Raw genomic sequence first — 14013 nt, forward strand, 5'->3', positions numbered from 1 at the left:
GCTTTCAGCGCCCGCGAGCGGCTGGAGCTGCGGGAGGCGCTGCGAGGTGACGGGGCCCGCCCTGACTGACCCCCCGGGAGCGGGTACCGGGGGTGGCGGCTGCGGAGAGCCGGGGCGGGGGCTGTGCCAGCCTCGTGCGGGATTCGGAAGGTTTCTTACCTGGCAGATTCTGCCTCAATACTTGCGGTTTTAGTGGGAAAACGCAAGTATGCAGCAGCTACGTTTATTTTTGTGCTGTGCGCTGAGCAACGCCGTTAAAAGARCTGGTGTCGTCGCTTGGCGGGTAACCCTTAGGAAAGGCGGCCGCCGTTGGCACCACGTTGAAAYCGTGGCTGGGGCGACGGGGTCTCGCTCGACGCCGGGTCGCGGCACCGCCAGGCCCTGGGCACGAGGCGCCCGGCCGTTCACGCACCTCAGCGGGTCGGGCGGGCTGCGGTGGCCGTGCTTCTGCCACAGTCCGGCCTTCGTTATCAAAAACGAAACCTCAGCTCCCAGCCAAGTTGCCTGTTCAGCTGCCAGAATACRACAACGATATGACTTAGTTCGCCCTAGCAGAATGCAGCTGCTTCTGGCGCCGCATTAGCACTCCTAATRTTATCATTTAACACTTCTGGATGAAAAATGAAGTAAAAGTATCTAAAAAAAGACATCTTAAACAGGTATGTGGAGTGCACACAGTTCAGCTGAAGTGCTTCAGACTTTTTGATACTGGTTCCACTTACTATCCTGTGAAAGAACCTTTAAAGCCCAGAAAATATTCACTTTACTTTTTCCTTTCGAAATGCAGCTCAAATATTGTTTGAGTGATTTCACTGCTGAATGATTTCTGTTTTGTGTTTTATCGAAGGTGCTGTTAAAATCCCAACTGTTTCCATATCTCCAGAGGACTTAAATACAACTGCCTTGGCAGAATTTGGGAATTATATTCAGGAAGGTACTAACTAAACTTTAATTCTCAGCTATCTCTGCTGCTCAATTTTATTTTAGTAAACAAATTGAGCAGAATGTGTGGTTCTCGAATATAATGGAATAGATTTTTATTTTGTCTTTCTTCAAGAAGGAACTGGCAAAAATGGCATCTGTAGGTCACCTTTGCAGCAATGTAGTTGGGGGTAGCAATGGCCAAAGCTAGAACAGATAAGATTCGGATGTCTTTTTGCAATGATGTTTTTGGTCTTTGAGAGGGTTAAATGACCTCGCCATTACAAGAAAAAAAAGGGAGCAGAAGAAGAGGAAGACCAYCCCTGTTTCAGCCTTTTCTTTTGGCAGCCCCATCATTGCTACATGCAAAACAGCTGCAGCGCTGTGAACAACAGTTCCCATTTTTGCTTAGGAAAGTCTTAAATAAGAACTGAGATGGATTGATAGAGCTGCGAGAGCAAAGCTGCGTATCTGCTTCCTGAAGCAAATTTGTTATGGTCAATCTTATTTACAGTGCTCCTACTGAGGTTAAATAGATAACTATGTTGTGGAGTATATAGTGATAAAATTGGAAATTACTGATAATTTTCCTCTTTTATGTGTTTTTTTTTGGTCTTCTTAACAGTCTTTCCTGCTGTATTTTCATCAAAGTTCATTCAACATGAAATTGTTGGAACATATAGCCRTCTTTTCACTGTTCAGGGTTCCAACCCTGAAATGATGCCCTATATGCTGCTTGCACACATGGATGTTGTGCCTGCTACCCCAGAAGGCTGGGATGTCCCTCCTTTCTCAGCTGCTGAACGTGAAGGTTTCATCTATGGACGAGGAACGCTGGATAACAAAAACTCAGCTATAGTATGTCTTCTTGGTAATTGGCTCCTCTCTTTCAGAGAGATACAAAGCCTGAAAAAAGACAGAGTGGAGGAATCTATTCTCTTGAGATTTACATACTGTATCTCGTGCTGTCTTTAAATGAAGCATATTAATGATAAATTCCTAAGCCTCGCAGTGTTCACCCAGCTTTTCCTAGAGGTGAAATGGGAGTGGTCTTCTGTTACTGAAGAAAACAGAGTTAAAGCTCATACAAACTACAGAAAAGAGTGTATTTATTGATGCAGATGTACTTGGTTAAGTGCCATATTTAAATTTTATGTCAAATGCTGTCTTTGAATTCAGGGGTAGACTTGAGAGCACAGATTACATTTCTCATTCTTGTGTTTCTATCTTCTTAACACTTTTTGTACAAAACATACCGCTYATTAAATTAAATGGTTTTGATAGCTCAAGTCAGAGTCAAATTGTGTGTAGTTTAGAGAGTTTAAAGGAACAGTAAGGTCCTTGAATAATTATAACTCCATCATGCTTCCTATGCAGTTTGTCATTGACTTTCTCAGTAGCGAGAACAAGCCCATACTGTATCTTTTGTATGTAGGCTGATACTGTATAGCACACTAAGTCTTAAGCGTCATTGATCAGGACTGTAACAGTGTGTTTCCCAGAGAATGTGAATATCATCAGTAGGAGTTGTGGAAATAAAAGCTCAGCTGTGAACAGAACAAAGTCTCCTTAAGGGCTGTGAATGCATCATATTTCTTTTATGTTATTTTATTCTCCTTACTGACACCTGAGAATAGTAGAATATATTCTGCTTTTTTTCCTGCAGGGTATTCTGCAAGCTCTAGAATTTCTGCTGAGAAGAAACTACAGACCCCGCAGATCTTTCTATGTTGGCATTGGACATGATGAAGAGGTATTTCTCTTTCACTGCATCTGAACAACTAGTTGTATGCATTGTCCATGTATACAACAAGGCTTATTTTTTAAACACTGTTTATCTAGAAAGTCCCCTGTGTGTTTCTTACAGTTACATGGATAGATGCATGTGTCAGATACATGGTCATAGTTATATATTGATTGTACTAATAAGTGGTACAAAGAAACAGACAAGGTGGTTTTGTTTAGTCATCTTTATAATAAAAAGGCAAAGAATTGTTTATAGCAAAAACGAATACCTCTTTAAAAATGACTAATTAATCTGTGGAGCTTATAGCTCTGAGATACCATTGTGTCCAAGAACTAGTAGGATTCAAAACAAGGTTCACTGATGTTCATGGATGAGAACATCTCTCAATGTGGATGTAAATTCTTCTGCTTCTAGGCCATTAGCAATGACCACTGGATTTTGCTAGAAAGAACCTTCTAATGACAGGTTGTTCTATAGCTGTTCGTTATGGGATTTCTTGCATTCTCTGCATTGTAGCACTGGCACTGTCAACAGCAAGACATTTTCCGGTATTCTTGCTGATGGTGTGGCTTAACCTGGCCAGTTCCTCTGCTTGAATTCTCACAGGTGTCTGGTCAAAAGGGAGCAAAGAAGATTGCAGCTCTGTTGGAAGCTAGAGGAGTGAAACTCTCCTTCTTGTTAGATGAGGGAAGCGTTATCCTAGATGGGGTCATTGCGGGAGTGAAGAAGCCAGTAGCTCTGTAAGTAAGAGGGTACAGAATTAACCATGACAGAAGTGATCCATTTTCAATAATTAATTTGTGAGAAATGACCTTGCTAATTTCAACAAAATATGTTTTCAAGGTGTGCAGGAGCACTGGCATTGCTAAAGCTACAGCAGTGGCACAAAGTGTAAGCAGAGGACCTCCAGAGTATGCTTGCTGTCCATCACAGCTTTGCTGACAGAGGCAGAATGTTCCACTTAACCAGTGCAGCCGTGTTAATTGTACGCTATAAAGTCTGCTCACTGGAGAAAATACCAAGACATCAGTGCTCCAAGGGTTTAAAGATTGTGTTAAAGACCCATTGTTTTTGTTGGTTCTACAGAGTTTTAAAAATGAGCAGATTAATTCCTTTTACCTATGGTCTGTAACCATGTCTTTAGAGTTGCATTAATCCATTCATTTATTTATGGTTGATCAGAATAGGTATCACAGAAAAGGGTTCAATAACACTGAACTTCACTGTGGAAAAGGAGCCAGGACATTCATCCTTTCCTCCTAAGGAGACAAGCATTGGCATTCTTGCAGCAGCAATGTCCAGGTGAGGGCTTCCCTGTCATCTAACATCTAAGACAGTCAGGCAATCTCATAAGTCACTGATATGCGATTAGCTTTTTTAATCTTTACATTAAGAGTGTTTTGTAAATTCCCCGTATGTATTTGAAGCTGAAGCTTGTAGCTCACTTAGTGCAGAAATGCAGCCTCCAAATGAGGGAAGAATTGCCAAATGTCTGGAGTGTCTTTTCACTTCAACTGTTCCTAGTATCTGTTGAGTCCTTATAACCCAGACAAGTGCTACATCATCGTACCTATCCTAATTTACTCGGTAGCAATAGGGATCACTTTGCTGATTGCAAAATTTTCCCTGGTATTTATTCTTGCGTTTATCCACTACCTACAGCTAATAATTATCCAAGCAAATAAACATGATGCAATGCCAGGATGTTGTAACCTGAAAGCTGGGTATGTRTTCTTGTTACCTGTCTGTGTAGGTACCAAGCTGTCTAATAAATATCTATTTTAGAAGAACTTAAAGGGGGCAGATATGACAGAATTTGGTGTACTATTTTTTTTTAGATTTCTATGTATCTGCTGTAAGAGTCAGGCTTTTTCACTTTTTCAGCTGTTCCTGAAAGAAAATCTTTGGATGTGACTGGAATGATCAGAAATCTGTAGTGAAGCTGTCCTCACAGTTTTATTTGTCAGGAGAGAAAAGTGTGGTTGCATCTCAAATACATGGCCACATTCAGAAATCARATTCCCATCAGTCTTCTGGAGCGATATTAGCCAATGGTTTTTTAAATTTCAAATGTGCATTTGCTTTGCTGCAGACTGGAGCAGAATCCCATGCCCAATCTGTTCGGCTACGGGCCGGAACTCATGACTATGGAGCACCTTGCATCAGAGGTGAGGAAAGAACTATAATTTCATTCACAGATTTTCATATTAATAAGTGAAGAGTAACCCAGTATATGAGCATCGAGCATAGTTATGGATTTCCTGTTGAAATAATTTATTGGAAAGAAGACTTTAGCTGGCATTTTCCCATGCAGGGAAGTGTTCCTGTTGGCCTTGTTTCAACCACAGCAAAATGACTACACYGTCATCTTGAAAGCTAGGAACTTACTGATTTGTGGTTTTGTTTCTTCTGTTTAGTTCAGTTTTCCTCTCAATCTTGTMATGACCAATCTATGGCTGTTTTCGCCTATTGTCAGCAGGTAAGAAAATACATCCTTCCTAAGCATTCCTAGCCTCTCACCCTTAAAAGATGAAGACCACTAGCCATTTCTAGTTTTCCAAGGAAATCAGTCATCCCATTTCATAGTTTAGACAAAGTCAGTGCTTTACAGTTAATAAGTGCTTTGTTAATTGAATAGGCCTTCATTCAGCTTACTGCCCATGTAATTGTGATTCTTTTGTTTTATAGATATTAAACTTATTTGAAAATTTTTTTTTTCTTTTTTTTCTTTTTCTTCTTGAGAATTCTTTCCTGGAAACCTTCCACCAATGCCTTGATTCGAACTACTACAGCAGTCACAATGTTTAATGCGGGAGTCAAGGTAGCTTCATTTTGATTTTTTTCCATGTGGCATGACACAATTTGAAACAATGTTGTAGGACGATGATTCCTCCAGTGGTGCCAGATATTCTGAATGACATTCAGTTTTCACCTGTTTGCATCTAGTGATAAGATCAGTACTGGCCCCGGTCTGAGACCCTGTGTGCCATCACTACCAATATCACTTTTATTTTATATGTGGCTTGGGTTTAGCTACAATTAAAAATTACTTCATTCCTGAAGTAACTGGTACCTGTCTCACAGAGATCTCTGTAAACCAGGGTTACAAATAGTTTGTTTTAGGATGGACAAGACAGAACATTTTCTGTGTTACCCTGCAAAGTATTGTTGACAATAGTTGAAACCACGTCACAGTCACAAACACTGAGCAAGGCTCAGATGGAGCCTCGCTTTTGTGAGGACACGTCTGACGTTTACCATCATTCTAGTAGGCTTAGCATGCACCTTGGACTGAGAAATAACAGGTTCTGGCTGGAACAGCCAGGTCTTGCCCTAATAAAGAGAAGCAGCTATCCAGAAATACTATAGTCCTGGAAAATAAACAGGCTATTTTGTGTTTCCCTGAAAAAAAAAATCTGTTACTGAAAGCATCCCTGGACAAGAAAGGAAGTTACAGTGGCTGAACAGTGACACTGAGTGGCCAGGAGAGAAGTGACACCCTGCTTGCTTTGTTTTTTAGAAGATTGTAGCTTTGGTGTCTTACAAAGCTATAGATATTCGTTCTGTAGAAAAGAGTTATGTGTCTTCACTAACATCATTTGTTAAGTGTCTTACATGTGTCATACTTGGGGAAAAGAAATATGACAATAGTAAAGTACATTTTTGGACACATCAGGTAAAATATTGTTTAAAAAAAACAAACTTTGCCAAGTCTCTCAAAGTTTCTGAAGGGAGAGGGTTTATCTCAAGAAGAAAACTTTTCTATAACAGATTACCTCCTTTTTCTTGAAACAATGAATATTTCTTTGTATAATTATCTGCATTATAAATGAGATTTACAGTATTTGAACACAGAGTATGGAAGGAGATTACTATGTTTATGTTAGTAGGAACAAAATGAAGCCTTAGGCTGTGAGGGCTGGAGTTGTTTGAGCAGTTTCTGAGTTTGCAGTTGGCATTTTAATCTGTTTTAAACTTTAAGTTTTGATCCGTTTTTCTAGATGAATGTCGTCCCATCTTCTGCAAAAGCAACTGTGAACTTCCGGATCCATTCTGCAGAAAAGGCCACTGAGGTACTGTCTGCTCAATCATTTACTTTTTTGCTCTCCTCTTGGGTAATTTACTTTTCTGAACCTTTGAAACAGACAACTAGTGACTGATCTACTGACAGGAAGCTTCCCTCGGTTTTAATTTTTTCGATACCTTTGGGCATTTTGTCAGCAAGCTGTTGAGGTGTGTTCTTTTAAAGATTCCCACAGAAAATGCATGAAATGCATGAGACAGTACAAAAATCATCTTCTTTCATTTTGTGAATGACTTGGGTAGGCACATAGCACCTGTGTTCAGGCTGGGTGCCTCCCTGCTTCCAGATGCTGCTTTATTCTCCATCCTTTCCTGAGCAAAATAGCACTCACATCTGAGATGAACTTAGCCTCTGTGGCAGCAGGTCTGTTCTGTTGGAAAGCTCTTGTCTTCTCTCCCCATATTTAAACAAGCAGTGGAAGGGGAAGATTTGGGAACTGCGTCTTTATGCAGGCTATATTCCATCTCAAAGGAGGAGGAAAAATGTCAGATAAGCCRTGTTTGTGACAAAGTGCACTGTTTGTTATGGCTTTTCCTTTACCTGGGTTTGTAGCTAGAGTAATTCATCACATCTGGGTGGGTGATTTGCTTTAATGCTGGGTATCTGTGCTGGCTATTGTTGTGAGGAACGCAGTGCAAGTGAGCAAGGTTGATTTGTTTACAAGTGGAATAGAGGTTATTCAGTGCCACCTTCTTAGAAACTCTGTTTAAATTTAAAATTTCTTCTGAATACGGAACAGAGTAAGAAGCAAACCAAATTTGGAAGCATGCCCTGCAGTTACAGCAAGCAGACTTCAGCAGTCATTCTTGTGCCAAAGAGCACATGGATCGTATGTGACTTTGGAATGGAAGCGTTAAAGCTTGTGACCTGTGAGAATGAGACAGTCTTGTGCAATTGAGTAGGTATGACAGAACTGTCCAGCAAGGGACAGCCGTGAAAAATCATCAGTAAATAATATCTTCCCTTCTCAAACCTTTGATGAAAGTTTTATATTTCTAGAAGCTTTTTCTGGATTCTGTTTACTTGGATGACCTAGCTACCACACAGCAGCAGCTTGACCACATGCCTTTCAGGACTGCAGCAGTTCAGGAAGACCTTGAGACAGTGATATGTGTCTGATTTGCACTGGAAAAAAATATTAGCTTTAATACCAGCCATCCAGTGAGTAAGAGGAGGACAGACTGTCACTCAGTTCCAGTCCTAAATATGCATCTGCATTTGGAGCCACAATTGGCAGTCTACTGACAAACATTTTCTGGAAACTGGATCATATGCTGGCATCTACAAGGGACAGTGTCTCATTTCTTTTGCTGATTTAATCTCTGTGGTTAACCCATAGGTGCTAGAGACAGTTAGAAACACTGTTGCTGATGACAGAGTGAAGATTGATATAGTAGAGGCCTTTGACCCGCTCCCCATCAGTCCTTGGGATGACCAGACATTTGGAGTCCATGTTTTTCAAAGAACCATTCTGGATACTTTCCCAAATGTTGACAGTGTGGTCCCAGGTAACACCAAGCACATGATGATTATTGTTTCCGTTCCAGCTTCCACCCTTCTTCCCCCCCCTCCCCCCCATTGCTTTGTTTCCATTTTCTGTGTATTTCTCCACCCCAGCTGTTAACTACTGGAAACAGCTGTTTTTTCCTTTTCAGTTTGGTTCCCTCTTTCTGTTTTAAACTTCTTAATGTTGTTTTTTAGTAGTGGAAGTARAAAAGCAAACAGGAAACTGACAGAAACAATGAGCCTTGAATTGGACCCTGCGCTTACAAAGGGATCTCTTCAGGGAAGAAAGGAATTGTGAGGGAAGAGGAGGTCTTCTTGCTTTAGCTCTTCTTGTATTGTTTTCATAACTGGCAAAGCCATTCCTGCTTTTCTGTATTGTTCCTTAKGATTCCAGCCCCTTCCCTTGCTAACAGTTCCTTGCTAGTTCTGTACAGTTTGTTGGATTGCARTTTGAAGCTTAAACTTATGTGGATGCTAGGTATCATAGCTGTCCTTAGAACAGTTGAACTGTGYGTTCAGTTCCTTCTGTTACTGAAGAGAGAATTTTCTTCTTTCAGGATGTAGCATGGACTGTTTTCAATGGTTTGGCTTTTGGTGTAGGTAGGGGTCRTGTAAAACTGTTATCAGATGCCTTTTCTTTCTCCTGGGAAATGTGTGGGTCATTAATTTGCTGCTCTCATGCAAAGTAAAACTGAGGTTTGTTTTCCAGGCACATGTGTTGGAAACACAGACAGCAGGCATTTCACTAACGTCACAAATGCCATTTATCGATTTAACCCAGTGCTCTTGAAATCGGATGATCTTYCCAGGTACTGTATTCTATCTGCATGGGGGCAGCTGTTTGGGGTGGAGACTAGAGAAAGAGAAAATTGATATGTGTTAGGCAGGAGAAGGAAACCCAACCTTGTATACCTTGGCATGACATTGTTGTTGCCTCACATTCTCTTAGGCCACCCATTTCCTGCAGATTTGGGTGCTGCACAAATAGAGGATGATAATTACTTTGGGAGAGCATTAGTCCTTATTCTTCATTACTTCAGATGCAGACAAGACCTCATTCAGGTGTCCCCGTCCAATAGTACAGCAGAACTCATACAATAATGTWTGGCTGGCTGGATGCTATATATAGCGCTGCAGTTTGGAAGGTATTGTTCTGGTGTTTGGTCTTGTTTAAGAGATTTATCCCTATGTTTGGCGCACATGCCACTCCCAATTCATTAGCTCCTTAATGCTAGAGGTTAGGTTTCCTGGGATCAAATGATAAAGAAGAACGTTACCATGCAAGGAGACTGTTTATTTTCTATGCTATGGATTTGTCATTTTATTGAGGTGCAGATGATGCAGGAGTAGAGTGCTCTGGTAGCTGTACAGRGCAAAATGGCCAAGAACTGGGCAGAGAAGTGGAATACCGGTTGTTCTTTTCCACATGATCTGTGGGCTTAGTCACTGGGCTYGGAGCCTTAGAATTGGTCAATTATTTTGGTTGTCCCGAGGAACAGACATTGCATGGTTAGAGTGCAGTATCTGGCATATATTGTGGTCTTGTTATGTTGCGTTTTGCTTTATGAAGTGAGCAGGCAAATAGGATGCTGGTTATGTGCAGGTGGGTCACAAACACACAAATGCATACTGGAATGAAAAACATTCTTCTTTTTCTACCAGGATCCATGGGTTGAATGAGAGAATCTCTGTTGAGGTTTATGAAAAACAGGTCGAGTTTCTCTTTCAACTGATTAAGAACTGTGATATTGACAAGCTTCCAGAGCCTCACTCAAACTCCCATGAGCTGTGAGACAAAACCCGAGAGGAACAGCTACGCAGGTGGACTCTGGGGTGGCAGGGATCTGGCTATATGATGCCGTTATGTGTTGCATATTGAGCTGTGTCTGGAATTTGATTATTGCAAATTGTGGTTTACATACAGATGGAAAAACTGCTGGTTGTTGCTTTAGGTACAGATACACAGTTTGCCAGAAAGTGATAAGAACCTGGACAAAACGGAACAAATAACCCTGATTTCTGTGCCTCCCTAGTCTCATGCAGACATTAATCTGATGATATTACATTTTTCCACACTTTCTTTAAACCCTTAAGCCTCTGAAATTGGTAGCCACTTAGAAATCTAAGCTATAATTTGCAGTCGCTCATCTATCTCTAAAAGAGCTAATCTCCCTGTGTATGCTTTTGACAAACTCCTCCTGTACAGATAATTGATTTTTCAYGAGGAATGTCTCTGTCAAAAGCTTGTGTGAAAAGTCTATAACATGGTGCTGGTTTGATGTAATTGGGTAGCATTGTACTAAGAGTCTGTCGCACTGCTGCTTTGTACAGGCTTCTTTCCCAGGTGGTGCTTTCAACCAGTGTCAGTGTTATCTAGGTACTGCCAATTCTCCCATTCATGCACTGATTTCTAACTCCTGTTTAAAATACTGAGCTCCAGAAGTTATAATTATGTTGCTTTAACTGAAGTCACCCTGATTTCAGAGGTGCTAAATCTGCTGTTAACTTTTTTTCCATCTTTTCAGTGACTTTTTTTTTCCCCTCTTTCTTTGGTAAGGCCCAGAATATGTTGTGCAGCTGGGTGTCAGACTAAGGAACTGCACCTTTAAATAGGAAACTAAATCAGTATTGTCTGCTCATATATATTCTSTTTGCACTGAATCAGTTTCTCTGTAGTATGTTTCTCTTTCTTTTTCCTCTGAGAACTTGATTCTGAAAAATGTTGAAGCCCTTCAGTTTCTTCCAGTTCAGTGGGAGCAGGGAACCTTCTCTGTTCCTTCGTTGCCTCACTAGCACTGTTCACTTTACTCTAGCACTTCATTCTTGATTTAGCTCTTTGGGATTCCTGATGTGGACAGGCCATTGATATTGACTCTGTTTCATCTTGTCTTGCACTTCTTGCGTCTGCATGCCTAACTTGTTAGCACTGAAGGGTTAAACATTCTTCTTTTGGCYTAGATAGTCCCTTTAGCTGCAGTTACTGTTATTAATTAAACAAGGAAGGAATTAAGAATCGGATATTAGCCAAAGTACAGACAGGGTGGAAAAACACTCTGTTGCACTGACATGCATTCTCTGTGCTAGAGGAACCAGCCAAGTATCCTCCTGCTGCACTGTTGCCGAGGTGCCTGTTTCTTTTTCAGAGTTTGAGTTATACACAGGAGTCGGTGGTTATTCTGATCTATACTCACATTGTAAAATGTACTGAAATGCACTTGAAATACCCTGAAATGTATCTTGAAAAAGAACGATGGAACTGTGATTTCTATTCTTTCCTTTCACCATTCTGTGTTTATTTGCACTCTGATTTTATCAGTACAGCCAATGGGCTAAAACTGTATCMAGTGACTAAATAGTTGAAAACAGATCATAATTTTCATCTAATAAAAAAGGAATGCAGATTGTTTTCTGATTATTATTTAGTGTTTTAATGTAACTGTATAATTGCAATGAAATCATTTCCACACCTGGTTCTGCACTAGAGCAAGTTGTAAAGTTTCCATCAAAACAAATACACATATTTTCCAGCCAGCTTTAATCCTGCACCCTCCCTCGTGGTCTCCTTTCTACACAAAATTAACTAATTCTGTTTATGCGTTACTGGATAGTAAATAGTTTGCATCTTTTACCTTTTATTTCATTCAGTCTGTGTGTCCTAACATCATTAATCTGTTTAGCTGTGTATCAGCAGCTCTTCAGCGGTGTCATTCCTCTTTCAAACTCCTGTTGCAGACACAACAAAACTGGTATGTCAGGGTGCAGCACATATTAAAAATGCATCCCCATGAGTAGAAGGTGGAGGAAACTTTTCCTCTGACTAGYCTCTATAAAGGTGACTGAGGCTCTAAAACCTTTGCTTCAACTCTGGCTGTATCGGGCCAATACTGTTTAACATCTTCCTTAATGACCTGGATGATGGGACAGAGCGCACCCTCAGCAAGTTTGTGTCAACCACTCCTCCCAATTTTGTATCATCTAAGCCAGACAATTGCGCTGCCCTTCAGAGGGAGCTTGACAGGCTGAAGAAATGGGCCAGCAGGACTCCCATGAAGTTCAGCCAAGGGAAATACGAAGTCCTGCACCTGGGGAGGAATAACCCCTACAGGGTGGGGACCGACCGGCTGGAAAGCAGTTTTGCAGAAACGGACCTGGGGTCCTGGTGGACAGCGAACTGAACATGACCAGCAAAGAGGGCCAAYGGCCTCCTGAGGGGAGGGAGTAAAGACTAGAGGATCTCTAGAAGCCCCTTTCCACCTCAACCATTCTGTGATTCTGTGGCAGTGGTCGTGCTGCAAAAATCCTAGCTTGTGTCATGCTGTTGTGCAGCGAAGACTGTGCTGTGGTGTGGAAGGAGAGATTTGCTGTCTGTTGTAATAGCAAAAGAGTCCTAAAGTCATAAAGAATCCTTTATGTTTTGTAATCTCCTGTCCCTGATCAAAAATCACTCATCTCTGTGTTTTTGCAAGGATTATTTCTTGAAAGGAGATTCATTTGAGGATTCATTTTGTTGCTGAAGGGAAAGTGAAGGACAAACAGCACTGGCAAGGCAGGGCCGGTCTTGCACAGGTACTGTGCAAACATGTGCCATGGGGTTTTGCTAATGCGGCTTGTTGCAGAGCCTCATAAAGTGCTGCTTATCAGCTAGTGCTGAAATCATGCAGTGTGCCTCTGCAGCGAGCAAGTGTTCAGCAGAGCTTTATTGCCACCTGAAGCCTCTGAACAGAGGTGCCTTAAACGGGCCTTATCCTGCAGGACGCAATGCTGAAAAGCATGTTTCCCCAGCTCTCCCCATTCTTCCCAGTCGCTTCTGATAATGATGCATGCTTTGTACCTACGGCAGCTTTGCCCTTTGTGTTCTCTCTTGTTTTATCATGTCAGCTACCACGATCTGGCACAATTCTGAAGGGCTGCCTGATGATCTGATACTTGCACACCTCTCCTGACAGACCAGTTTCTTCTCCTCCCCATTCTCATTCTCTCCACCTTTCTCATTATACGTTCTCAYAGAATGTCTCTCTCCTTGAGTAGTATTTGAAATCTTTGGGTCAACGTGTAAATCGTTGCGTAAGGATGATACACTGACCTCCTTTGCTAAGATCATTTAAAACTTTGCATTGCACGAATAACTTCTTGATGAAAAGTACATCATGAAAAAACAGATTGATAGCTCTGGTTTATTCTTTTTCATAATGAGTCAGTRTACTCTGGTCACATGGACCAATTACCTCTGATTCATCAGAGAAACAAAAGCCTGATTTTCTGCTCTGAAGACATGTAGCTTGGTGTTATATTTAATAGGGTTTTAATGCTGTTTGTATCAGCCCGGTTCCAGCATGTTACCGTGTTCCTGTGTTACATGCATAGCARCTTCCTTTTTCCCCTTCTTTGTAGCCAAGTCTACAAAGCTGCCATTCCTCTGACAACACTTCAAGCAATATGTCTGTGGTTGTCCAGCCACAGCAGCCCGCTAGCTAGCACACCAGCTGATGGGGGTCATACAGGCCTGCAGCACTATGAAGAAAAGGTCATGTTCCACACCTGCATTTTCTAAAGAAAGCTCTGTTGCTGGCCTCTATTTAAAAGGGCTGAGTTTATTTTGAGCCWCCAGTGACCATGGAGAGTTCAGGCATGGAGCTGGAGGAGAATGCAGGAACAAGGTGTTTACAAAGTTGTTTCCTCCYGCCTTGCATTTGACACTTGCATTCYTGGCTCCTCTTTTGCTACTTTGTCTGGTATTTCATGGAGCTGGTGAAGT

At 41.5% G+C, this 14013-nt stretch overlaps 1 protein-coding gene across 2 annotated transcripts; it reads left to right on the forward strand.

Annotated features, from left to right (window-relative positions):
• Positions 1 to 677: 677 nt before the first annotated feature.
• PM20D1 (peptidase M20 domain containing 1) lies at positions 678 to 11662 on the forward strand. Of its 2 annotated transcripts, XM_026077179.1 has the most exons (12): positions 686 to 934; positions 1547 to 1779; positions 2588 to 2674; positions 3275 to 3408; positions 3851 to 3970; positions 4761 to 4836; positions 5086 to 5147; positions 5411 to 5489; positions 6670 to 6741; positions 8092 to 8260; positions 8968 to 9067; positions 9921 to 11662. In XM_026077179.1, the coding sequence occupies exons 1-12, from the start codon at positions 820 to 822 to the stop codon at positions 10048 to 10050; spliced, it is 1377 nt and encodes a 458-aa protein (XP_025932964.1). In that variant the 5' UTR covers positions 686 to 819; the 3' UTR covers positions 10051 to 11662. The 2 variants fall into 2 exon arrangements, with proteins under 2 accessions (XP_025932965.1, XP_025932964.1); XM_026077180.1 differs by lacking the exons at positions 8092 to 8260; positions 8968 to 9067; positions 9921 to 11662 and adding an exon at positions 7492 to 8085 and having other exon boundaries at positions 678 to 934.
• The last annotated feature ends 2351 nt before the right edge of the window (positions 11663 to 14013 follow it).

Source organism: Apteryx rowi, unplaced genomic scaffold (genome assembly GCF_003343035.1).
Source record: "Apteryx rowi isolate R43461 unplaced genomic scaffold, aptRow1 scaffold_45, whole genome shotgun sequence".
Classification (NCBI taxonomy): domain Eukaryota; kingdom Metazoa; phylum Chordata; class Aves; order Apterygiformes; family Apterygidae; genus Apteryx; species Apteryx rowi.